Source organism: Metarhizium robertsii (genome assembly GCF_000187425.2).
Source record: "Metarhizium robertsii ARSEF 23 chromosome Unknown MAA_Scf_3, whole genome shotgun sequence".
NCBI lineage: Eukaryota > Fungi > Ascomycota > Sordariomycetes > Hypocreales > Clavicipitaceae > Metarhizium > Metarhizium robertsii.
This window is the reverse complement of record NW_011942171.1, coordinates 1,787,582-1,811,947: the sequence shown is the minus strand read 5'-3', so window position 1 is coordinate 1,811,947 and position 24,366 is coordinate 1,787,582. Positions and strand designations below refer to the sequence as shown.

The window sequence follows — 24,366 nt, the reverse complement described above, 5'->3', positions numbered from 1 at the left end:
CCTCTTGCGCTCAGCAAATCCCTTCCCGTGCGCGCAGCCGCCAGTCTACAACATCATCTCCATTGTAACGCGTATCGCCGCTACCACAGTCAAATATGCCTAAGAACAAGGGAAAGGTGCGTACTCAAAAATAAGTCCGGCCTCTTGCGCTGGTTTTGCCCCGCCCCCGCCATTGTGTGCCGCCGTATCTGTGTGCCTCATAGCAGGGACTGATTGCCAATACCCTCAAAAAAACACGCCATGCTGACAGTTATTGCAATAATAGGGCGGCAAGAACCGCAGACGAGGTACCAAGGAGAACGATGACCAGCGTCGAGAGTTGACCTTCAAGGAGGACGGCCAGGAATATGCCCAGGTTATCAAGATGCTGGGCAACGGACGACTTGAGGCCCTTTGTTTCGACGGCAGCAAGCGTCTCGCCAACGTATGTAACAATGCACCCAAACACCCGCTCATCAGTCCTCATGCCATGGAGATGGATGTTCGTGATTCAACATCATATATGGATCATGAAATGTTGATTCAGGCAAACATTTCCCGCCACAAAAACCAACATTGCCTCCTTTCTTATTTCCTTCTTCCATCAATCTACCTTACTAACTCGACTTCTTACAGATTCGTGGCAAGATGCGCAAGAAGGTCTGGATCAACCAGGGTGATATCATCCTCCTCTCTTTGCGTGACTTTCAAGACAACAAGGGCGATGTCATTCTCAAGTACACTGCCGACGAGGCTCGTTCTCTGAAATCGTATGGCGAGCTTCCCGAGCACGCCAAGATCAACGAAACCGACACCTTCGGTCAAGGAGAGGACGGCGAGGCCTACTTCGAGTTCGGTGACGCAGACTCAGAAGAGGACTCCGACGAAGATGAGAAGAAGAAGGAGGTCGACATTGACGACATCTAAGTCCCCAGTCGTCGTCATCTTGCCGTGCTCATCTTCTCATCGGCAAGACCGCAGAGTTCCGGCTCGCCACCCGGGCTCTACCACCGTTCACCACATCTCTAGCCCAAAGAAACAACAAAGAGAAGAGAAACAGGGCTGACCACACTTTTTGCCTTTGCCATTTTTCTGTGTACCTCTTTGGGTTCTCTTTGCCGTCTCAACTTGCGCGCGCGCGGTTTGACTCTTGTGTCACGAGTCCTCTTCCAGGTTGACCGTTCCGCCATCTCGCGCTGCGCGTGCGCCGGGCCGGCTGGGAGTTTGCTCACGGACACACACGCATCTACACTGTCTTCTCTCTCAACCCCTCTGGAAGCGAAAGAAGGAAAAAAAGGGAGTGTCTTGTTCTTATAATGTTACTTTATTTTGGCACTTGCACCCTGCCTCTTTTTTTTTTATCGATATTTGGTCTCCCTTGGGTCCCGCGACAGTTCTATAGCAGGAGTGGGGGTTTGGGGACCGCCGTGGTGGGAGAGACGTCACGGCGCGTCCATTTGTCATGTTTCTTTGAAGGTTCTTCAACTTTGTTGTCTTCTTGACAGTTATTATGAATATGAGCATCATGGCATTCCCTTTATCGCTTGTAGCGGGCCATCAGCAGTCTTTGCATGATAGATCAAGAAATTATGCCAACAAGATGAATCCACGAAAGCTAATGCCATATATGATCTTGAAGATTATCTGCTTTTTATTCTCCCTTTTGGTTATGTTTGTGTGTGTGTGTGTACTATGTAGAGACCTCGACCACCGATGGAAGAGCCACATGGTAAATGAATGATAGTTTCCCTCAACACCTCCTATTCATGCGAGCTACTGCTCGAAACTTGCCATGCTCGCAGCAACTCGACACTAAACGTGGCATACCACCTCTTCCAGCGCCCGAATACACAGGTCAAGATAATGCGTTATAGTGTCTCCGGATGACATTGTGTAGCGTCGTGGTTTTAATCCCAGTCATCATCATCACCTTCATCGTCTATTTGATGGTTAGTTTGCTGCTACAAATAGTACGTGTAGGATAATTCAAAACATACCACTCTTGGAAACTTTATCCTTTCTCTTTTTCAACGCAGCAGCTAAAGCATCCGCCATACCGCCGCCGCCGCCAGCAGCAGCAACTGCACCAGCTGGTGGACCAGCACCTCCTGAATCCCCACCTGCGCCGACCTGTGCGGCGGATCGGTCTCGGATTTGAGTTCTGTCAACTTTCTTCAAGGACCCAATACCACCCGCTTTTTGGATATCGCCCAGCATGGCGGCTCGACCCTTATCAGCTCCTGCTGAAGGGCCGGCTGGGATGCCAGAAGAGTAGCCTGAGTCGCGGTTTGGTGGTGGGGGAGGCGGAGGAGGTGCTCCGCTTGAAGATGGCATAGGCGGTGGCAGTGGAGGAGGGGGAGGAGCTGCCGAACCGCTGGACGGCATGGGCGGCGGGGGAGGAGGAGCATTTGATGATGGTAATGGGGGAGGCGGAGGGGCGCTTGATGAAGGCAGCGGCGGAGGTGGAGGAGCGTTTGACGAAGGCAAGGGGGGAGGTGGAGGAGCGTTTGACGCTGGCAATGGTGGAGGAGGAGGAGCGTTTGACGCTGGCAGTGGTGGAGGAGGAGGAGGAATACTAGCAGCAGCGGGAGGAGGAGGCATAGGTCTTGAACTCGATGGTGGGAGAGGCGGAGGAGCACTGCTAGCTGGTGGTACCTTGGGAGGCAACGGCGGAGGTGCAGGAGGTGCTGAGTGAGAGTCGTTTGCTCGAGGCGGAGGCGGGGGCGGCACCGGTCCGCGACTGGGAGTCGGGGGAGGAAGGCGTTGGCCGGTAAAGGCGGGAGGAACGGAGAACCTGTGGCTAGAATTCTCGGGTTCAATAGGTGTCTTGGCCGGGCGAGGAGGTGGGGGAGGTCCCGGTACTGATGCTGTTGATGATGAGACCGTCTTCCGCCTCGCCTGCTCGACATTGGCGAATTTTCCTGCATCTGGCAACGGCGGAGGAGCGTTGAACTTGGGACGTGGAGGAGACGGCGGAGCTGGAGGAGGGCTTGCCTCTCTTGCTGGTCCATCAGCTTTAGCAGATCGTCTCGGGGCCGGTGGAGGCGGAGGAGCTCCGCGTTTGGTAGACGACGCTGATGACGAGGCACCACCTGGAGGGGGAGGTGGTGGTGGTGCCCTAGCACCCTTTGAATCTCCTCCATTCGTAGGCGCAGAAGGCGGCGGCGGCGGCGGCGTGGGTGAAGGATTGTTCAACTTGGCTTGCTCCTGTCGCAAGAAATCGACAATAAACTCTTGGTTATCCTTAATAAAGTCGTCAGTAAGACCTTTATCAGTAAGGTCCTGTCCAAAATGCTCCCTCCACAACGGATCAAAGGCATCCAGCAAGGCAAACTGCGAGGGTTCAATGCCCCCATTCATATTTTGCGAGGACGAAGGCGAGTGGTGAAACGGATGGGGCAATAGACTGGGCCTCGTTGATTCTGTTGGCGACGGAGCAGACGAGTGGCGATGACCAAAAAAGCTTCCCAGCAAGCTGTGCTTGTGGACAGGTTGCGAACCTCCTCCAAAGGGTGTTGATTTCGTAGCTCGGCTTGCGTTCTTTTCTCGCTCATCCATCTTCTTTTTGAACTGCTTGGCCTCCTTTTCGTCAACAAAGCTTAATCCGGCTAGGCAGTCTTCGAGTTCAAAAGTGTGGAAAAAGGTACGATCCTGGTTGTAGTGCCATGTGTCGTAGATTTCTTGATCCCAAATGACGCCTCGGTTGGTGGGCTGTTCGAATAAATGTATGTTAGTATAGAGGTGACAGCACAACTGAAAAAACATCAGAACATACGGAAATGTCCACCATCTTAAGCCAGTAGGTGTTGCCAACCAGGTCATTGGCCAGCACGATGGCGCCTTGCATGCCCGAGTAGGTCCATTTTGATCGGTTTGGATATGCGACGTAGAGTCTAGCGACTCCAACCGCATGGATCTTGTTAGACTGTTTGGGGACGAACCGCTTAACGGTGTCCTTGTCGTCCTCGTTGAGTATCGACGGCATGGCGAAGGGAAGATTGGTCTGCTAATAGGCTTTTCGTCGATGCTGATTACTCGAGCGGGCAACGAGGGAGACAAGATGGCTCTTTAATACTGTGAGGGCGAAGGAGAGAGACGATATGAGGACTCATGTACGAGGCTCTACTATACGGCGTGGGATGACGGTTAAGAATTGGGTCCTGCCGTCATTCGGGGCGGCTGCGGTGGGAGATGGTGTTGAAGTGCTGAAGTGGTTGGTCGTGGGCCGGCGGATGCGTGCGGCTACTGGTGAAGTCTGGGGCCTGGCAAAGGCAGCCGTGTAGCCGAACGTCTGCCTATGGCGGTTACGCCGGGCGGAGACAAGGTGGCTGTTGAAGGATGGCACAATTCCTGATGGTATGGTTCGCAGGAATTGACGTCGCGAGCCGCGTGAAGTGAGGTGAAGTTGGAGTGAAGACGGGTTCGGTGACAAAGTGTGTCTGGGATGGTACGTCTTTGGCTGGGTGGGGGGCAGCTGAGCTGAGCAAGCACTTGAGCACTGTTCTGGCGATTGAGGTCAAGAAGTCAAACTGGTCCACCGGACCTGACGGTGGGCGGTGGAGCTCGGACCAGTTGACGGCTTGGAGGCCCCGGGAGGGACATGGACTCTTCGATGTTCACATACAGCCACCACCAGACCAGACTCTACATCTTGGGGCATATGGAGTGCCCCGGACAAGGAAGGAACCAGACGCAACATTGACTGGAACATCGGGCACCGCCACGCAAGGCAACACATGTGCATGCCACTCAAGGGTCGAGAGACGCATCAGGACTGGCGTCATCAGCTGCACAAATTCAACGTCATCAAATCTCATTGCGCGGTGCTCCATGTTGTTTTACAATAGTATTTGGTGCCCTCTATGCATTCAACTCCTTCTTTCTCGCCTCGCGCTCTGCCTTGCTGCCCTCCTCGCTTGGCATATCCTTTGTCAAGGCTGGGCCCGGGTGAGCTTGGTGCGGAGCCACCTTGGGGTCAATCCCGTGCTGGACGGGCTGCGTGGTGAACTGCTTCTCCTGTTGAATTTTTTTTTAACATATATACGGCCAGAAAACGACGATGACGGTCGCAAAGACACTGCACGGGATGGAGAAACTTACGCTGTCGGAGCTCGAGGTGGCCTTGTTGACTGCTTCCTTGACCTTATCCATGGTGACGAATGACGATGCAGGGTCTGGCGTTTGATTGGCGATGGTTTATACCGAGTACGTACTCTATGTATGTTTCAAATGCAGAATCAGTAGGTCCGGGATCACGGAGTGCTACTAGACAAAGAAAGCAAGAAACTGAAAACGGATTCAAAGGGTTGCAGCGAGTCTTATTTGTAGTTTTGGAAAGTATGAAACTGGTCCCGCTACCACCAAACATGCCGATTAATGGATGACGTCGGGCCACCGAGGAACCGTCAAGATGGGGGGAGGCAACTGGTAGCCATTGGTGCTCAATGCTCAAGTTGCTCCCCTCGAGATACTTGACCGGCGTAAGCCTCTTTGATGGGCTTCGTGGAGCACTACGTAATGACTGGTCCCAAAGTTGTAAACTCCCCTTTGTTCCTGCCTGTCGCGTGCTCAGCCTGCACGACATCACCACACAACCAAGTCCTGGCACAAACCAATCGGCTCAACTACCCGACCGAGCCTTCTACGGCAGAGCCATAGCTATTGATGTTGAGAGCACGTTAAGGGGCCTATCAAATGAAGAGTGTGCCACTCGTGATACAGCCGAGGCCCATTGGTTCGCTAGGTTGTGGGAGGCAACTAGCACTGCTTCCTGGAAGATGGCGAGATATATCAACAGCGAAGCGGCAGCTAATGAGGTTTTGATTCTTTTCAACTGATTCAAGTTTGATGTCGAACAATTTCCCAGAGTTTGCTAGTGGCATTATCTGAACACGGTTTCCGCCGAGAAAAGACATCATCAATTACCAAAATATTCACGAATCGTCGTCACAAACTCACCGAAAATTACGGTACACTTTCTCTAAGAACAAAGAAACAAGTCCCCCCACCTTATTGCTTGCATTCTTAGAACGCCAGTTGTACAACCAACAAAATTAGATTTTCTCGCTTACAGAGTCCCCGTCCGCGTAAAATGGCCGCCGCTGAATGGCGGCCATCATCACATCGAATAGCTCTAATATTGTTGATAAATCACAACAATAAGTGTATATATATATGACCATGATACCACGTCTCTGTCCTTCACCTCTTTGAAAGACATGGTCAAAATGAGCACTTCACAAGAAAAGCTCGTAGTCTACACCCTGGACGGCGCAATCAATGACTTCTTCAAAAGTCACCTGAACGTAACCCGAAAACAGTGCGATGTCTTGGCTGCTTCTATTGTCGGTGAGCCCGTCGAGCCTGTGCCCATTCAAGGCTCATTCAGCTACACAGTCACAGCGGGAAATGATCAAGCCAAGATTGTCCAATTCCGATCCCCAGAGTCGACATTAGACACCAACACTCTCGATCTAGCCAGAAATGTCCACGGAAAGCTGGTCCCAAGTCCCATCTACCATGGCAGGATTGGGCATCTCCCATCACAGCTTTATGTCTATATCATGGATAAGATACCAGGGAGTGTTTATGTCCAAGCGCAATCAGACTACCATGTTCCTGTAGGGACCTCGTTGGAAGCCTCCCTCCAACACGCCAATACCGTAGCGGACATTGCAAGGTAAAGATAATTAGTAACCAAGGTGCAAAACCAATCTGTCTCTTGCGCATTTCTGACACCAAGCATAGGTTCTTCGCTCAGTCGTGGAACAACAGGCAGACTACCACTGCCGACATCGTTCAAGCCACTCACAACGACTACCGACAGAAACTTCAGCTCCTCTCAGAAGCTCTTCCCTCTCGATTCACACAGAACCTCCAAAAGGCCATCGGTGGTCTGGAGTTGCTCTTCACGCCGGAATACCCCTGGGTTCTCGGCCACGGAGATCTCAGCGCACTGAACATCATGACGGAACCTTCTACCGGCCACATCACGGGGATTATTGACTGGGCTGAAGCACAAATCCTTCCGTTTGGCATGAATCTATGGGGTCTCGAGAACGTACTAGGCTACATGAACTCCGCAGGCTGGCACTACTACAGCAATCACCGGGCCTTGGAGGAGCACTTTTGGCAGACTTTCCAAGAAAATGCCATGGGTATCGGCGCTGCTGAGATGCAGTGTATTGGGATGGCAAGGATGACAGGTACCTTTCTTCGCTATGGCTTCCGCAGGACTCGGGGCTCGGATGTGGTAGATGAGGGTTCTTCATCTTTCAAATACCTCGAGGCATTCTGCTGCAGCGAATCTCGGGCTTAAATCATATACGCAGAGAAGCTATAGCCAGAGTAATTTTTCTTCTTCAAGTAGCAGTTTCTTCACTGTACGTTCTCATCTCCTCTGCGAGCAAGTACCCTTCAATATTATAAGACAAGTCCAGTGCAACGTAAGCCTGCTTGGCTTGAACTGGTGCGATTTGAGCATGGTGCGCTCAAGTTAACTGTACCACGATGGCCTTTAAAAAAGACTATTTGAGCCGGTTTGTTTGATAATAAATGTCAACTGGTATGTAAAATGAGCCGTACTTTACTGCTGAATGCTGTCTGGTAGCAAAAGGCCCTACAACTTAAGGGGCTAGTAGCCTGACCTAGCACTGTTCAAATGGTGGCAAGTGACATCGGAGCTTCTGTGGGAGTGCTGAGCGTAGCGGCTAGACCAATCAGACTCCGCCCTTGCTTCTGCGGAAGACTAGAACTGCACTGAGCCACGGCGCATTCAAGCCCGCTTCATTGAATGTTCACCAAACCAGACCGAATCTCACCATCATCCATTCACACATTCACATCCACCACATCACCCGGTTGCCCGCATGTCTGCGAATAATGCCCCGCAGCCAGTCAAGCTCTCCTTACCCTTGGTATGCTACTCTCAATTTGATGTGTGACTAAAAGACTGCACCGCATTTGCTGACCCATCTTTACCGCAGGAGTATCAACAGCATCTCTTCCAAGAGCTCCGAGCAGAAGATGAGCTCGTCGTGCTGGCCCGTGGCCTGGGGCTGATGCGCCTCGTCACAAACCTACTTCACTCCTATGACGCAGCCGGAAATAATCTCATAGTCATTGTAGGTGCCGAAGAGCGTGAAAATGGCTGGATTGGCGAGGCATTGGCCGAGCATGCCGCCATCAGCGCTGCTCCCAAGGCCCGGGGCTTGACAGTTGTGAATACCGACTTCCAAAGTGTCGGTGCACGCGAGAAGATGTACGCCGGAGGCGGCATATTCAGCATCACTTCGCGTATCCTAGTTGTCGACCTTCTTACCGGCCTGCTGGATCCAGAGTCAATCACGGGGCTCGTCGTGCTTCACGCTGATCGTGTTATCGCAACTTCACTCGAGGCCTTCATCCTTAGAGTGTATCGGCAGAAGAACAAGATTGGGTTTCTGAAGGCGTTTTCCGACAACCCAGATCCTTTCTCTACTGGCTTCTCCCCGCTGTCGACCATGATGCGAAATCTGTTCCTGAAAAGGGCATCGCTGTGGCCGAGATTCCACGTCACTGTAGCACAGTCTCTCGAAGGCAAGAAGAAAGCCGAAGTCATCGAGTTGGAGGTCCCCATGACGGATTCGATGACGCATATTCAAAATGCCATCATGGAATGTGTTGAAGTCAGCATCCACGAGCTCAAAAAGGGCAACTCGGGCCTTGAAATGGACGACTGGAATCTCGACAGCGCTTTGCTTAAAAACTTTGACGTCATGGTCCGACGACAGTTGGATCCCAATTGGCACCGTGTGAGTTGGAAAACACGGCAGATCGTAAACGATCTCACAGTGTTGCGCGGTCTCTTGACGTCCGTCCTGGCATATGACGCTGTGTCGTTTTTACAGCATCTTGACACCATCCACGCAGCGCACTCACCTCCGCCTGGATCTTCGAGACAAAATCAGTCACCTTGGCTATTTTTGGATGCCGCCCAAACCATATTCGACACGGCGCGAAGGAGGGTGTATTCGGCCAGCGCAAAAACAATCTCACAAAGTGGCGATAATATCGACTCTTTGCGGCCAGTCCTCGAGGAGCTTCCAAAGTGGGCTCTGCTTGCTGAAGTGCTCGAAGAGATTGACAGAGATCTCTACTTTGAACCACCTGCCAGAGACGACTCAAATGGGACTATACTAATCATGTGCTCAAATACGGATACCTGTAGACAACTCCGCGACTACTTGCAAACAATGCACGTAAAGCCCAGGGTCGCAACTCCCACCACCACCACGGAAGATGAAGAAGATGCCCACAAACCATCGGCTGCTTTCATGATGAGAAGACGTCTACGCAGCTACCTAACCTGGAAGCGACAGTTCGCCCAAGTCAGCGCAACGCTCTTCTCCGAGAACCAAAAGGCCCTCAACGGCGCAGCTGATTCCCGACCTGGCCATGCTGGCATGGGCCGTGGTAAACCTCCGTCGAACAAGAGGAGACGCGTCCGTGGCGGAGGTAACGCCGGTGTCTCGGCCGGGCGGACCGACACTGGTGTTATTGCGCAGTACTTTGAGAAGCCAGGCGAAGTGGCCCATCTCATGGCCGAAGTCCAGATCACGGAAGAAGAAGCCCAACAAAAAGACGACATCATCGCCGACCCACTAGACAACATGGAAGATTACTATCAGCTGTACGAAATGCAAGACCTAGTCGTGGTCCACGCCTACGACGGCGACCAAGACGAGCACGTCCTCGAGGAAGTCAAACCCCGATATATCATCATGTACGAGCCAGACGCCTCCTTTATTCGAAGGGTAGAAGTCTACCGTTCGTCACACAATGACAGAAACGTCCGTGTCTACTTCATGTACTACGGGGGTTCGGTCGAAGAACAGCGCTACCTTGCATCAGTCCGTCGAGAAAAGGACTCGTTCACAAAACTGATCAAGGAACGAGCAAGCATGTCCCTCGTCATGACGGTCGACCCTCACGGCATCGAAGACCCGCAAGAAGCGTTCCTCCGCACAGTCAACACGCGAATTGCAGGCGGCGGACGGCTCGCAGCGACAGCCCAACCGCCGCGCGTTGTAGTCGACGTTCGAGAATTCCGCTCCTCCTTGCCATCCCTCCTCCACGGCCGGTCCATCGTCATCGTGCCCTGCATGCTCACAGTCGGCGACTACATCCTCTCGCCCAACATTTGCGTGGAGCGTAAATCCATCAGCGATCTCATCTCGTCCTTCAAGGACGGGCGTCTCTACACGCAGGCAGAAACTATGTTCCAGCACTACAAGTCCCCGATGCTGCTCATCGAGTTCGATCAGAACAAATCCTTTACGCTGGAGCCCTTTGCCGACCTATCAGGCAGCCTGAGCAGCGTGGCACCCACAAACGTGTCGTCCGACTTGCAGTCAAAGCTCGTCCTGTTAACACTCGCCTTCCCCAAGCTCCGCATCATATGGTCGTCATCGCCCTACCAAACCGCCGAGATATTCGAGTCTCTCAAGGCGCAAGAGGATGAACCGGACCCGATTGCAGCGGTGCAAGCAGGCCTAGACAAGGACATGAAGGCGGAAGACCAGGCGTTCAACCAGGAACCGCAAGAGATGCTCGCCAAAGTCCCTGGCGTCACGCCCAAGAATATCAAAACCTTGGTACTAGAAACAGAGAATATCAAAGAGGTGGCAAACATGTCAGTGGGAGACCTGGAGCCCATGGTTGGAAAAGTCGCCGGCAAAGCCATACACGGATTTTTCAACCGCAACGTCATGGAAGAAGACGACTAGAACAAAGGAGGCCACGGTCAAATCAAATAAAAAAAGATACCCATTAAGAATGGTAAAAAGAAGAAGAAGAACTAGGGTATAAACGTCGTAACACGGGTGGGTATCGATGGTACCACCACCTTCCAAGCTCTGATGCCAATCCCATTCCTTTCCCCTCTCCCCAACCGTCGCAATCAGTAGTAGACGCACTACACCCTACTCCTCCTCATTCCTCCATGTCGATGTCCGCCTCCTCTCCGCCCGCAGTAGCCGCAGGTCAGGAACCGCACAATGATGCCGCAGAAGGACACCACGCCGCTGATGATAGCCTGCAGGATGCCGCCGATGCCGCTGACAATTGCCATGATGCAATTGCCTATCGTGGCGAAAATAGATTGAATCTACAAAGCAGGCCGTCAGCTGCGCTCTTCACAATAGGGAAAAAGAAAAGAAAAGAAAAGAAAAGTCCGACTCACGCAAGAGAGTACGCCGCCCATGGTGACAGTGGTAGATTTTGCAGAATGGATGCTTTCAACAGCGTCAAAGTTGGGTATGTCTTCCAAAAGGCGATGGCTGGATTAGAAGGGAAGAGTGAAAAAAAGAAGAAGGCAGGAAGCCGTCCGTCACGCAGGTACGAGCAAATGTTTTTATACCACGTCACTTACACCTCACCTCACCCAACCTCGTTCTGCCCAAGCAGCCCAAACACGCCGACTGCCGACTGACGTCAACCCCCAGGAAAACACCCGGCACAGAAACCCCAGATTTAGAAACACAAAAAAACATGGGCATGGGGGGGTTTTTTTTTCTTTTTCGCTATCCGTGTTCCAGGCCGGTGCATTCGCTCCGGGGCTCGCCCAAACAGGCAGCTGTCAGCGGTTCAGGGGACGCGGCCGACCACTCAGCGTGCCGCGTTGCGTCGAGAAGCTTGTTTTGGGAAGTGCACATCAACCATGACGCCAGAGACTTGGCTCGTCCTGAACCGTTTGCAACAGGGAGCCCCGGGTGCGGGAACAGGTGATTGGCTTTTTTGGAGACAATGTCCTGTACGAAGAGGGGGCGGCGATGTGATGCACACCGTTTGGTGGCGCGCGTGGAAGAGCAAGTGCGCCGTTACAGATTGTTCGATGGTCGTGGGCATGACGTCAGCACGCGGCAAACGGCGACATGGCACGTTTATCTCGCTGCGGTCGGAAAGACGGTCAAAAGGGCCTGCCTTAGATGTTTTCCATGTTTTGCACTTGCGGAGGAAATTGCGCGGCGACTCTCTAGAGGCACAGACCCAGCTACTTGTAGGGTGCTAAAGACCAAAGAGGAGGTCTATGGTAACCCTATCACTGCGTGGGTTACACCATACCACACTCACGCTCGAAACCCCTAGGGCCTTTTTTTTTGGCCATTTGATGTATATCATTATTGGGAGATCTTCTAAAACTCAGGGCTGATGCGAATCCCTATGTACATGTCACGGGTATCCTACTTCCAAATACGCGCCACCGATACCATGGAGGCAAAGTATACGCTCATAAGAACCCACCAGGTAGAAATCCCGCTCGTAAGAGGAATGAAAGGGAGAAACAAAAACCAGTCAACGCCATCTATATGCCTGTACAGTCGTATGTCGCGGGGTGAATATATGTACTCGCTCGTTTACATGGTCCACTTAGGCCTTCCAGAACGTAAGCCAGCTTCTCCGCGCCGCCATGGCCTTTTGCATGTGCGCCCGACGGAGCATCTCCCTGTTCCTAGAGTCAAGAAGACCCAGCGCACTGTCGTCGTGGTACTGGTACTGGTACGGATACTGGTTGCCGCGAGGAACGTGTGGCCGCTCGTTGCGCATCATCTTGATGCGCTGCACCTTGCGCAGCTTGATCAGCCCGTACCAGCACACCATGATGGACGCGACGGTTGACATGCCCGTGACGGCGCCAAAGCCCCAGTTTGTTTCTTCGATGAAGTTCTCCAGGTTCATGCCGTACAGGCCGGCGAGGAAGGTGCCCATGGCGAGTCCGAGGGTTCCCACGCTGAATTTGAGGTCTAGCAGCATGAGTGCATTGCGGTTGGCGTCGAGGATGGCGCGGACGCTGTCGGCGTGTTAGCTACGTGCCTCTCCAAAGAGAGCAGGCCTTGTGCCACTTACATTTCCTCCGTGTTCCTGATTCCAGACACCAGGTTGCCGGCCTCTTGCACGATTTCGTCGGTGAGCTTGTGATATGACTCCAGCAGCATTTCCACCTCGGTGTGGTCGTCTAGCCCCCTGTACAAGTCGTGTGTCTTCTCGGTCAAATACATGGCCGCTAGGTCGTCATCCGCCTCGAGGAGTTCCTCAATGGCGTCTCGGACCAGCTTGGCCTTTTGCTCAAACGTGCTCACTCGCTTCGACAAGATGAGGAGTATGCGCAGCTTGTCTCGGTCAATGTCGTCTTCTAGTTCGCTGAGAATGCGCATAACTGGTTCTCGCACGGCCTCGAAATCGGCTTCCATTTCCGACGTCACGGATGTCAACACAGCTTCCAGGGCACGGAACTCGTAGGGCAGGCTGTTGGAGCCTTGGGCCGTCTTTTGCTGCAGTTTCCCCTGCAAGTCATACATAAATGCAGACTGCGGATACGATGTCTTTGACCCATATACATCGAACAGGAGGACGCGGTCGTGCTTGATGAGGACCTTCAAGTGCAAAAGGTTAAGGAGAATAGCCGAGGGTCGGATGAGGATATGCGGCAGGTTGGAGGAGTCGATTTTTCGAAGATCTCGGGGGTTGAGCCCAAACTTTTTTTTTTTCGTAGTTAGCTATGCGCCTGAGGATGTTTGAGTGCCGTCATTGCCTTTACCTTTGCAATCAGCTCCGTCTTCTTAAACTCCCCATCCACGAGGATAACTTTGCCATTCTCATCCACTTCGGTGCATCGTAGCCGAGGCTCCAAAGCTGCCTTGGCGGCCAAGGCCCGGCGACTAGTAAACATGGACGAGCCATGCTCAAAGTCGTCGTGGACTGGAAGGTCATCTGGCTTTAGCAGCTTGGGTCCCTTCTTGGCGCTCGTCCCCCAAAGCTTTTCCTGCCATGTAGGTTCGTTGCTTGATTTCGGCTCGAACAGCTTGCGCCCAGCTGCCGTGGTGCTAAATCCTAGCGTGGCCGATTTTGTTGGCGATCCGTTTTGGAGGGGATATTTGACGGCACGGAGACCAGAACCAACATGGCGCTGGCCCCCAGGCGTCGTCGGCAGTGAGCTGAGTGATCTGGCGCCCAGGGAATTCAGGCTCCCCGACGCTCTGGCTCGTCGACACACTCGAGTGCCAGCAGCTACCAAGCTATTCGGGCGGCCGTGGGCCAAGAAGGCGGCGTCGGACTGCAATTTCAAGAAGCGAAGGAGGTTGCGGGACGGAACAGGCGATGGCAAAGCTGGCTGCATCGCGGGCTGGTCTACCAACGAGATGATGCAGAAATCCAGGGGTCCAGCATCGGACGCGACGACAGCGGCGAGGGCTAGCCGTCAAAACCTGGAACGTTATCAGGATCTGCCGTGATGCAGTCGTCTCGTCCAGGTAGGAGAAATATGAGACTCGGTGGAAATTAATTTAGTACCTCGCAACATCGGAAATGCACGGGCTTAGCGCGTCTCTTTTTTTTTTAACTGGCTGGACGGCAGGGGGTCCTTCGGGGCCCTTTTAGCCTGCGCATGTGCAGCCACCTGCCGATCCATTCAAACTCCTCCGTTCTAGACACACTTGACAGCATCGCAGTCATCTTGTACAGCTTCAATTGGCTTTTGGAACACCCTTCGTCTCAATCGAAAGCCCAGTATTTCGACGGACCTCCCACAAACGCCATGGCCTGAGCTCGGGCTTGCAGTTGTAAATTCCGACTCTGGGCTTTGTGAGAGGCAAACAATGGAGGATAATTTGCTCTCGGAAAATCGTCAACGTCGCGATGCTTCTGACTCCCGTGCACATAAGGGGCAAACGAAAGCGCGATCCGCCACATACGCCGTCTTCCGTGGCTGCTGCAAACACAGACAAGGCGCCAAAGAAGATGAAAAGATCGCTTGCGTCCCTCCGCGCCAGCCGCCTATCTCGCCATCGCACAGTCCTGGAGTCTCTACCTGCCGAGCTGCTGGAAAGCATACTCTTGTACTCGGAAAATCTCTCGCTTCCTCGATCAAGTCACCTGATTGGTGCCAAACTCTCTGGCCGAGCTACGCTGCTGCGATTGTTCATGCTGGCTTTCCACGACACCTGGAACCAGTGGTTTGGCATTCCCAAGACGCAGCTGCATGGGCCGAGACCAAAACAGAAAGAATGGGCGTCGTTTGATGGTGATGCCATGTTTCAGGTGAGAATGGAATCATTGGGCTTGTGCAGCTTTTCCTTTTCCTATTTTTTTTCCCTTTGTTTTGGACGAGCATGGCATCTAACCGATGTTAGTCTGCAATGCTGGAACTGCCTTGGGTAGATGTCGACTTCATTCTTCAGGCACAACAAACCTGGTCAGACAGATATGCTCGAGACAGATGGTATCAACACAGCGTCCCATTTGAAGACGGCTACGATCAGCTGAACCACGACCACCAGGGTGGATTCGCGCACTTCCATGCCCATGACTGCTTCGAGGCAGACTACAAGCGAGCACTTCAATGGCCAGCCTTCAAAACCGAGGCCATGAGCTGGGGCACACACGACCTACACCCAAGGGCTCACTTACCCGTGGATCTAATCACAGGCCCGTGGGACGAGGAAAAGAAACGGCGACTATTTTGGCTTACCCGTGGCGGTTTTCAAATGGGCGGCGAGGGTCAGAATCCAGTCCCTTGGGAAGTCAAGTTGAAATGTCTCGAAAATGCAATAATCAATGCAGAAGAGCCCGATCCACTCATCATCAATTGTCTAATTGGGAATTGGATATTCCTAGATTTACCAGAAGACATTGTGCGGAAACACCTCATTAGTCTCGACAGACGTCTCGAATGGGGAGCCGATGAGCCTGCGAGCAGGGCTATTCTCCGACGAATACGAAATACCCTCGACATGTTTATGCAGCTTCCACAATACCATCACATGCCGGCTTGACGCACGGGACGAAACGTAACTCAGCTAGCATTGAGCTTCGTCAGCCGCTGCCAAGAAACAACAGGTCGACAACTCACCTCTTTGGCTCATCACGACTCATTCAGCCCATCCGAGGTAGCCGGAATGTGGTTGTACGGCGGTCCCTATACTCAGTCGCTCGCCGGAGCGTGCTGGGAGTATCGTGTGATGTTCGCGTCCCACTCGCGTTATGCTCTCGGCATGCTCTCGGCATGCACGCACAGCATCGATTAGTTTGGCACTAATGACGCTGTTGGCTCACAATCTATCAGGCACCATCTCTTCATCCTGTGTCCTGGGGGTTGACGCCCTGCCTAGCCCAAGACTTCTCGCCGACGTGACTAACACGGCAAGGGGCTGAGACGGAAACACCTTCCAGACCGGCGGCAGACGTAACCAAGAGACCAGATTGAGAGGTTTTGTAATGAGTTTTGGCCAAGGCATGCGACTGGTCAACCATGTGTCGGGTTGTTTCCAGCGCACTGCTTATGGCGGCATTCAATACGTTCAACTCGTCCGCAAGGCGCACAGGTCAGCCAAGCGAGCAGACGCACCAACGCATTGATAAGTGTTCAAGTGTGGCAAACAAATTGGCTATAGACCAGAGTATTATGTTGGGCTGAATGGGATGTATGGAAAGTGAAGAACGTCAAGATCTCCCTATCGCGAGCTACGGGTTCAATTTCCACCTCATCTTTGACCATCTATCACGGATTTAAAATACCGCATAAAAGAGACGGCTAGTCCACAATACTACACCATAGATTCATAGCAATGTACCAAGGTGAAAACTGGTCCACTACCAGAATGCAGACTCCCAGAATCTACGCAGAGAAAAAAAAACGGCTTGGCCCGCCACGCAGGCAGCGAAACTACTAGCCGGACTGGATGGTCCTGATGGTCGGACAAGACGGCTTCACCAAGTGTCAACCCTGTCACGACGGCCTACGCCTCTGCCCGATCCAAGCCGGCTGCCTACAAGATGCAAGGAATCAGTAAATGCCAACTTATGCCCAGGAAAGATGATGCTGCCTGAAAAAAAGTACCCCAAGGCTCCATCCAGAGCCCACGTAACGCTCCCAACACCTCGCCACGCAAGGAGTCAGCACCAAGCCGCGATACTAGTCACCATCTGGCTGACGCACCCGCATCCCAGGGCATCAGAGCGAACACAAAAAAAAAATTGGCTCGTAGTTAATGTCACGCTGACTCCGGCGCAAGTCACCACCGGTCCGCCGCACGCTCGTCTCACCCCGTCGTGAACTACACCACCCACGGCGCCGCCAACATGTCACGCACACTCGAGGCATCACGATTCATCAGGCAATCAGGACTCTCTGTACAGAGTCAGAAATCGGCTGTTCCCACAGTTGAGCAGAGCATGACCTCCCCAGCTGCCGGGCTGCCGAACCAGGCCATGGCTGTGGTCAAGACCGACTCGAGCATAGAAAACAAGCTTCTTTTGTTCCTTCATCTCGACGAGTTGCACGCCCGTTGGATCATTGCGTTCTCCACTGACTGACATGAACCATTTAGATGAATCCACTATTTACTTAATGCGGCAAGTTCGCAGACTTGAGCAGCACCTGACTGGTGATGGACAGCGCCGCATGTCTCAGTGACTCACTCGGGAGCAACGGACATTGTCGTGGGTGGGAGGGACTTTTCCGTCCCACCTCCCCCCTTCCCGCCTTTCTGAACACTTGTCCAAGGCCAGGCTGGCCCTTTCGGCGTTTTCCGGAATCTTCACGATGCGTGGTGCGACCTTTTCCCAACCAGAGTGGCGGGATCCTCCCTTTGTGTAAGTCACACCACCTTTGAACGAATCAGTTGCAAAGTTGAGCCACTTGGTAAAGGATTCTCAAATCGTACACGTCAAAAAGCATTCAGGCAGGGGAATCAACTTTTTGTTTGAATTTCTCTTTTTGGCTCTTCTCCGCATGCCTCGGAAAGAACCTCATCTACCAACCTTGAAGCTGGCAAAACAGGCCTCCCGTGGCTCGCGAGTGCCCACTATCTTCGAGGACTCTTCCAAGCTAGCTATTAGATTTCGCCATAGCGTCATCGCTCTCCTCGATCTGAAACATCTGGTTCCAAGACCTCGACTTTCCACAATGTTTCTTTTTGGTGTCCCGGTCCGTTAATTCACATCAGCAGCACCAGATATGCCTGTCGAGGAGGTCGAGTGGGGTCATTATTTTAGTTGCATGCGAGCTTTTTTTTCTTGGTATCAAAAGAGTCGTCAAGTTCATGTTGATTATTGTCTTCTTGGTTTGTTTGAACGTGTGCGAGGTTGCTTTGAGCGCCTATCTGGTGGTCGTCAAGAGTTCCTGGAGATACAAGTGGCTGTCGTGGCCCGGCCACTATTAATCGCGCTTCCTCTTTCGTCTTCGGCATATGCTGGCGTCCTGTACTTTGAAAGAAATCGCCGTAGAGGTGCCCTTGATTATCCCCTCCTAGAAAAAAATGAATGAAAATAGCAAACAAACCAAGGTGCATGCATGAGTCTTCTAGTCGTACAAAGCCGCGTCCGCCTGCCACCATGCTTCCCCTTCTTCTGCCCCTTTCCGTCACCACAGAATCAATAAAAACAAAAACCACTAAACCCCCACTTCCGCTTTCCGCATCAGTACGCCGTTCCTAGGATGATGCATGCTATATTAATGCGTTTTGCAGCCAATGTCCCTGGACGCCATCTGCAGGTTCTATAGAACAAGAAGATGAGACGAATCAGCCCAAGGTTTTGTGGTATCAAAAAGCTCCGATTGGCAAATGACTCCCGTCCACCTCCATCCTATGCCGAGTATATGACAAAGAGAACCCAGCAATATAAAAAAAATGGCAAAAACAATAACAAAAACAGCGATAAGTCTGGATGTTGCTGTCCAGACTATGATGAGCTTGCATGATGACTGTCATGCATTCTGGTGTTGGTGTCCAGTCGAGTCAAGTTGTCGAGATGGCGCCACTAGTCGAGAAATGCTCCAATATCTCAGTTAAGAATACCATCCCATATGCCAGGTCCTCGCAGACTGATGGCGGGGTGAACGCTAGCAGTCTGATAGCCAGTAGCAGCTTCTGCAGAGCAGCACACTCGCTTTGCGTTGCGTCCAAAGGTGGGGTGGACGGGAACCTGCAGGTACGACTCCGAAGCGATGCCACGGGAGCGCACAAGGGTGTCGGGCCATGAGGATTTGGGAGACTCATAGCGGCAGCTAAGGATACCGCGAACATTTTCCTGCAGAGAATCGTCAATGGAAGGCGCACGACTTCGCTTAGAGCCAACCTTGGCTGTGGTGGGCGTAGCGTCCGCAGACACATCGTGGTTGTGAAGATCCTGTAAAGCCCTTGCAGCATCCGATGCAGGATCACGGGCCATCTCGTCGAGCTCTCGCTCGCGTCTTGCCAGGGGAGTGTCGAGACATAGATCACCGAGTTTGGCAGTCTCTGGATCAATGTAGGACTCGGGTGAGGAGGCCAGGCAGTGCTCATCATAATCCTCGGGGACGGAGGGGACAGAGGGTTTCGAGCTCACCCGGTCATTCCAGAGCTTCGCTGCCCGGAATCGCGACGGCACACTGCAACGGCCAGTGCCGTTGTAGAGGGTCGCGCTAGCGAGGCTAGAAGCGGAGGAGATGGACGAGGAGCGAGAGGATCGTGAAGAATCCGAAACCATGGACTCGGGGGACGAGGCGGTTGACACTGAGTTGGCGAGAGACGATCGACGAGCTGGGCAGTACCCTTGCGGCGACGAAGTAACAGAGTAGGGGAAGCGATCGAGAGCTGTCTGTGCGGCGCTGACGGTATTGGCGTGGGCCATGGCAAGACCCATTGCATTGCTTTTTCCGAGAAGTTGGGATGCAACACTCACTGCAGGAGTGCAGAATCCGCTGGTCTGCGGAGTAAGGCGTGGTGTGGGCAAAAGAGTCAGAGCTGGTGCCAACCGACCAGGAGTGTACACGCTGCTAGATGAGGGCTCCATGACGGCCGGTGTGTTGGACATCTTTGGGGTCGGAGTAATAGTGAGGCTGTCAAGAGCAGCCGGGCTGCGGGCCTCCTGAGGGAGGTTGAGAATGCTTCGGGGGGAGAGAGCACACAAGTCGCTAGCCGTGGCGCTGACGGGAGTCGTTGGAATGAGCCCATCAACGTTGGTGAGCTCAGGCTCAAGTCTCAGAATGAGTTGCTTCCAGTCGGCGGACTGCTGAGCATATGTATGAGACCCGGCACCGGGCGAAGGGGGTGAAGGAGGCGGCGTGTATTTGAGGACAATCTCGGTCCAGCGCTGGAAAACCTCATCCGTGATGTGCAATTGCCAGTTGACGGCAAGAAGGAATGCAATCTCATTCTGATTTATCTCTTGGGTGTTAAGCCCAGAAATCTTGCTCCAAGCACGAGCCGAGTAGTTGCGGTCCTGAAGATACTTCGAGGCAAGAATGAGAGCTGCAAGAAACATACGACGGCCACACTGCAGAGCACGATCCACGTGTCTGTCGTGGGGCTGCTCGGTAGTGAAGTTGTGCTTCGGGACGTGAGGCTTGATAAGAATAAGGTAGTACAGGGCTACCTGCAGCGTGGAGTAGCTGGTACGTGAGCGCCGAAGTGTTTCTTGGATGAACGTGCGCAGAGGCAAGACAGCTTTGCTGCCGAGCTCACTACGGCATACAACCGAGGACAGGGGCCAGATCGCTTCTACGATCTGGGTGGAAGAATCTGCGGAAAGGGCTAAGCATTGGTTTAGTGAATCCAGAGGCAATAGTTGCCACCTACCAACAAGGCTGTCAACAAAGTTGACCTTGCGATCCGACTGTCGCACTAGAGCAGGAGGGCAACCTCCTCGGGCCGTACGGCAGCCCGCGGCGGTACGTCTGGGGTTTTGTCGCAACTCCGCCGGGACGGCCTCTGCATCGCGCTGGTGGAGTGAGCGGCGGTGGTTGACAAGACTTTGGGTACTTGTAGCGGCACGTTTGGAGCGACAAAACGTGTCACACGAGTCGGAATCGGACGTGTTGGCAGATATAGAGGAGTCGTCGGACGATTGGGAAGCGGTATCAGACCATACAGATGTTGTAGAGATGGAGGCCACAGAACTCATAGCAGAGCTGTACGGCGCATATTGAGAGGCAGAGGCGACGAAGGCGGGCGAATCATCCGCGTCGTACTTCATCTTGATTGTAGTGGTGGTAGTAAGGGTGGAGAACCGGCTTGAGTCGAAGTAAGTATCAAGCCAAGTATCTATCGAGGTTCCAGTCGCCGGGAGGCTAAGTCAACCAATAAGATCGTGGGTTACCGTAGAGCAATTCGAGAAGTACCGTGGTCGAGTTACAACTAGCTCCAAGCAAACAGCATCAAACCAGCTGTCAGTGGGAGCAGAAATCCGGGGTGTAAAGAAAAGGCGGTTTACACAAGAGTGGCAACAGCTGACTTTACAACAAGGATCAGACCGGTAGACGAAGCGGAAACGGCGACTGGAGTGGTAAGAATATAACTTGCAAGAGGCATTGCGACAAATGCTTCTACAGACAAGTTGGTGGAGGAGGTGATGGGAGTCTTAAGCGACAACTACCATCGGCATGTAAGGAGGCAAGGCAAAAGACAGCGAGGAGTGGAGAGGGGGGAGAAGTCGTTTGAGGACGTATTCGTCGAGAGATGAATCAGAGTGGCGACACACGAGGGTTTGCGGATGATGCACTCGACCGCGTCCGGTGACGATGAAGTCGTGCAGGGTTCGTCGCGCTTTGGGGGTGCGGGTAGACGAAATGCAGGAACAGTGGGTGATGCAGGTGGTGCGGCTCAAAGGCGTGGATGAGTGTGCCTGGAATGGCGTATTTATCAAGGACGTCGTGCGCCGGTGATGTGACTCCTTCGACGTGGCCTGGGAGGCGAGGCACCGGAGGGAGCAGTGACAACGGCGTCGAGCGTCAAGAGACCGTGACGGACGGGCTGGAGGCGACGGGGTGGAGTGGGTAATGGGTAATGGATGGGGCGAGGGTGGTCGAGTGGTCGGGTGCTTTGTGTGACTCGATCTGGGTTGGCGAGCGTGTCCAAGGTGTCCCCAGCAGGTCCCAGGTGTCCCAGGTGTCTGCGTGCGGTGCGGTGGCGACCGAGTCTTGCCGCGCGGGCCAAGTGGCAGCCAACGAGAGCGGACTTGGCGATTTCGGAGCGGCGAGGCAGTGACTGGGCAGACGGGGGCCTGGCAGCCTAGAGAGTTCCAGCTGGACCGAGCCTAAAAAAAAAAAATGACGGACTGCAGCGCCTCAGCCAAGATGTGGCGAAGACAAACTGACAGGGTGTGCGTGTGCTTCGGTGCTGAGCTAAGCAGCCCGAGGGTTGTTGGGTGGTTGATGTGTGATGTGTGATGTGTTTGCGTGCCGCGCGGGCGTGGGCGCGAGGGCCGAATGATACTGCTGCGATTAAAAAGGCTAAGGGAGTGCAAGTCAAGCAACACAAAAACTTGGTCGTCAGCGATGGACTCGACAGCATCAACCGCGCCGTGCGATGCGTGTTGCTTCGGTCGTCCTCTGGAGAATGCCGCAAGGTACAAGTGAATGCCGCTGCGAGCGAAGAGAGACGAGACGGCTTGGTTGGTGGTGACAGCCTGGTGGTGTTGGCAACGTCGGGTGCGCTCGTCAAAGACAATAGTACAAGAATGGAAACAAATGGACGTGGAAACCCAGAAATCAGATTATTAGAATGCGCCGTGGAGTGGAGAGAAACCAGAGCAGACTGCGAGAGTCGCTGGCAACGTTTACAAGGCGTAGTTGAACTTCATCTTGACGTTGGAGTTCGATGGGGGAGAGAAAACAGAGAGCTGATGCGAGGGCCAGTGGTTTTGAATGCATGGCCAGACGAGATGGCCTCTCTTTGGCCGCTGGCCGCTGGTCTCCTCTGGTTTGGCCTCTGGACTCCAGACAGCAGCGCAGCAGCAGCGCGAAGCAGCCACCGCTGGAGTTTTGACTGGACAGCGAGCACCAAGGGAGGGGCGCTGCGGAGGCGGCGGACCAGGGTCTGTCTGTCTAGTGCTGCTCCCAGGTAGAGTCTCGTTCTGCTAAGCATGACTTGGCTGAGCATCGATTTCTGTTGGAGGGGGGCAGCAGGTCGCAGGCACACAGGCAGAAAGGAGGCAGACATGGAAGCACGCAGCGTGCAGCACGTAGCACGGCAGCCAAGGGATGTGTGGTATGTGTCAGGTACCGGCACGGCGGGTAGTCGGTACAAAGACCACCAGGCATGGCCGCCTGCGATGCCGCTGCTTCCCCGTCCCTCCACGTACCCGGTACCAAATAACCTGCCACGGCCCAAGTACATCTCGCATCTGGCCATCTCCCGCGAGGCGCACATGTACCTCGCGCGCGCGTGAACTATGACGAAGTACAGCCAGCAAAGACCCCTCTCGGTCTCCACTGCCTCGTTGTCACTGGCCACGGCTGGCCAATCTGCATTTCAGCAATCGTTGATTGGCCCTGGCGTTCCCATAATGCCGGTCCCCGACCACCCCTTAGGAAGGAGCTCCCGGCGGGCTGTCCCCGACTCTTCGAGCTCTTCCATCTCGTCCAGCGGGCGCACTCAGCCAACGCATCGCACGCCCACTTCGAGCCCGTTGTGCAGTTCGGCCGCCGTATTTCAACCCCTGCTACTCCGTACTTCAGGATGCTCCTTTTGGATTGGCGGCGCAGCATTTTCGCCCTCACTCACTGACGAACTGGCAGGTCAAGGCTGCTCGGCATGGTGGGTGGATGGCAAATGTGGCTACAGCGAGGCGTTCCTGAGGCCATGACTATGACTCTTCTCTTCCGTGGGCTACCAGACTGATGCGACTCGATCCCGCCAGAATCAACCATTTGTCCATTCCGGCGTCGTCTTGGTCCCCACGGCCTTTTCCTTGGGCTTGCGTGCATCAGAAGCGCTAGCAGTCAGGTCATTTCTCGTACTCCGTAATACTTCCTGGAGATCCGTCACATCAGCCTGGTCGCCGGCCACGCCTTCACTTACTTTTGCGGGATCAGAGCTGGGTAGGTTGGCATGCTCAAACGGCAGGGTAAGCTCTTTTGTATCGTGCTCTGTTGACGGTGTTCAATGCTGATCACGCACACACCGTTTCAAACAGGGCGTTGAAGGGTAAGCCAGTGTCGATAGTGTCAACAATACGTAGCTCCAGAAGCACAACAGCTCCCGGTGAGAAGTCTATCTGGTAAGCCTTCAGTCCGTAGCATACATGCTGCAGCCACTGTATTACGGCAGTGAAAGGTCAACTGGTGTCTTTGACCCATACACCCACTCGCTGGTCTAACCGTTGAGACCGCTCGACCGACGTAACTGCGAGAAGACCAAGACCGTCTAACATTGCTGGAATATGTCATCGGGGCATAATCAGGTATAGGGCAGGCCTTAGTCGTGCGTTCCAAAAAGGACAAGAGCCTGGTGACGCTATCCTTTGGCTGGCAAGCTGGTTTGCTGCATCAGTGCCTCCGACAACTATTGGTACATAACTAATTGCTATTATACAAACCGGCTGATCAACTCGCAGTCCATCAGGAAACACGGCATACATACGGATTATGTG

The 24,366-nt window shown here is 53.5% G+C and overlaps 8 protein-coding genes across 8 annotated transcripts; 4 read left to right on the top strand and 4 right to left on the bottom strand.

The window, feature by feature from the left end:
* Positions 1–95: 95 nt before the first annotated feature.
* Positions 96–906, top strand: MAA_03847 (Translation initiation factor 1A (eIF-1A); the record flags this gene model as incomplete). The annotated part of the gene is made up of 3 exons (XM_007821845.1): positions 96–116; positions 266–424; positions 616–906. 3 exons carry the CDS (start codon positions 96–98, stop codon positions 904–906), a joined length of 471 nt encoding a protein of 156 aa, XP_007820036.1.
* Positions 907–1,886: 980 nt separating this feature from the next.
* MAA_03848 (evh1) lies at positions 1,887–3,964 on the bottom strand (the record flags this gene model as incomplete). Its single annotated transcript, XM_007821846.1, has 3 exons — positions 1,887–1,918; positions 1,977–3,690; positions 3,755–3,964. The coding sequence occupies 3 exons, from the start codon at positions 3,962–3,964 to the stop codon at positions 1,887–1,889; spliced, it is 1,956 nt and encodes a 651-aa protein (XP_007820037.1).
* An 875-nt stretch (positions 3,965–4,839) lies between these two features.
* On the bottom strand, positions 4,840–5,130 carry MAA_03849 (uncharacterized protein; the record flags this gene model as incomplete). Its single annotated transcript, XM_007821847.1, has 2 exons — positions 4,840–4,995; positions 5,080–5,130. The coding sequence occupies 2 exons, from the start codon at positions 5,128–5,130 to the stop codon at positions 4,840–4,842; spliced, it is 207 nt and encodes a 68-aa protein (XP_007820038.1).
* A 1,076-nt stretch (positions 5,131–6,206) lies between these two features.
* Positions 6,207–7,297, top strand: MAA_03850 (Protein kinase-like protein; the record flags this gene model as incomplete). The annotated part of the gene is made up of 2 exons (XM_007821848.1): positions 6,207–6,658; positions 6,727–7,297. 2 exons carry the CDS (start codon positions 6,207–6,209, stop codon positions 7,295–7,297), a joined length of 1,023 nt encoding a protein of 340 aa, XP_007820039.1.
* Positions 7,298–7,847: 550 nt separating this feature from the next.
* Positions 7,848–10,745, top strand: MAA_03851 (DNA repair endonuclease XPF; the record flags this gene model as incomplete). The annotated part of the gene is made up of 2 exons (XM_007821849.1): positions 7,848–7,895; positions 7,965–10,745. The coding sequence occupies 2 exons, from the start codon at positions 7,848–7,850 to the stop codon at positions 10,743–10,745; spliced, it is 2,829 nt and encodes a 942-aa protein (XP_007820040.1).
* Positions 10,746–12,387: 1,642 nt separating this feature from the next.
* On the bottom strand, positions 12,388–14,134 carry MAA_03852 (inner membrane magnesium transporter MRS2; the record flags this gene model as incomplete). Its single annotated transcript, XM_007821850.1, has 3 exons — positions 12,388–12,808; positions 12,865–13,493; positions 13,556–14,134. The coding sequence occupies 3 exons, from the start codon at positions 14,132–14,134 to the stop codon at positions 12,388–12,390; spliced, it is 1,629 nt and encodes a 542-aa protein (XP_007820041.1).
* Positions 14,135–14,652: 518 nt separating this feature from the next.
* MAA_03853 (uncharacterized protein) lies at positions 14,653–15,788 on the top strand (the record flags this gene model as incomplete). Its single annotated transcript, XM_007821851.1, has 2 exons — positions 14,653–15,054; positions 15,147–15,788. The coding sequence occupies 2 exons, from the start codon at positions 14,653–14,655 to the stop codon at positions 15,786–15,788; spliced, it is 1,044 nt and encodes a 347-aa protein (XP_007820042.1).
* Positions 15,789–18,798: 3,010 nt separating this feature from the next.
* On the bottom strand, positions 18,799–20,970 carry MAA_03854 (cyclin; the record flags this gene model as incomplete). Its single annotated transcript, XM_007821852.1, has 2 exons — positions 18,799–20,528; positions 20,574–20,970. 2 exons carry the CDS (start codon positions 20,968–20,970, stop codon positions 18,799–18,801), a joined length of 2,127 nt encoding a protein of 708 aa, XP_007820043.1.
* Between the last annotated feature and the right edge of the window lie 3,396 nt (positions 20,971–24,366).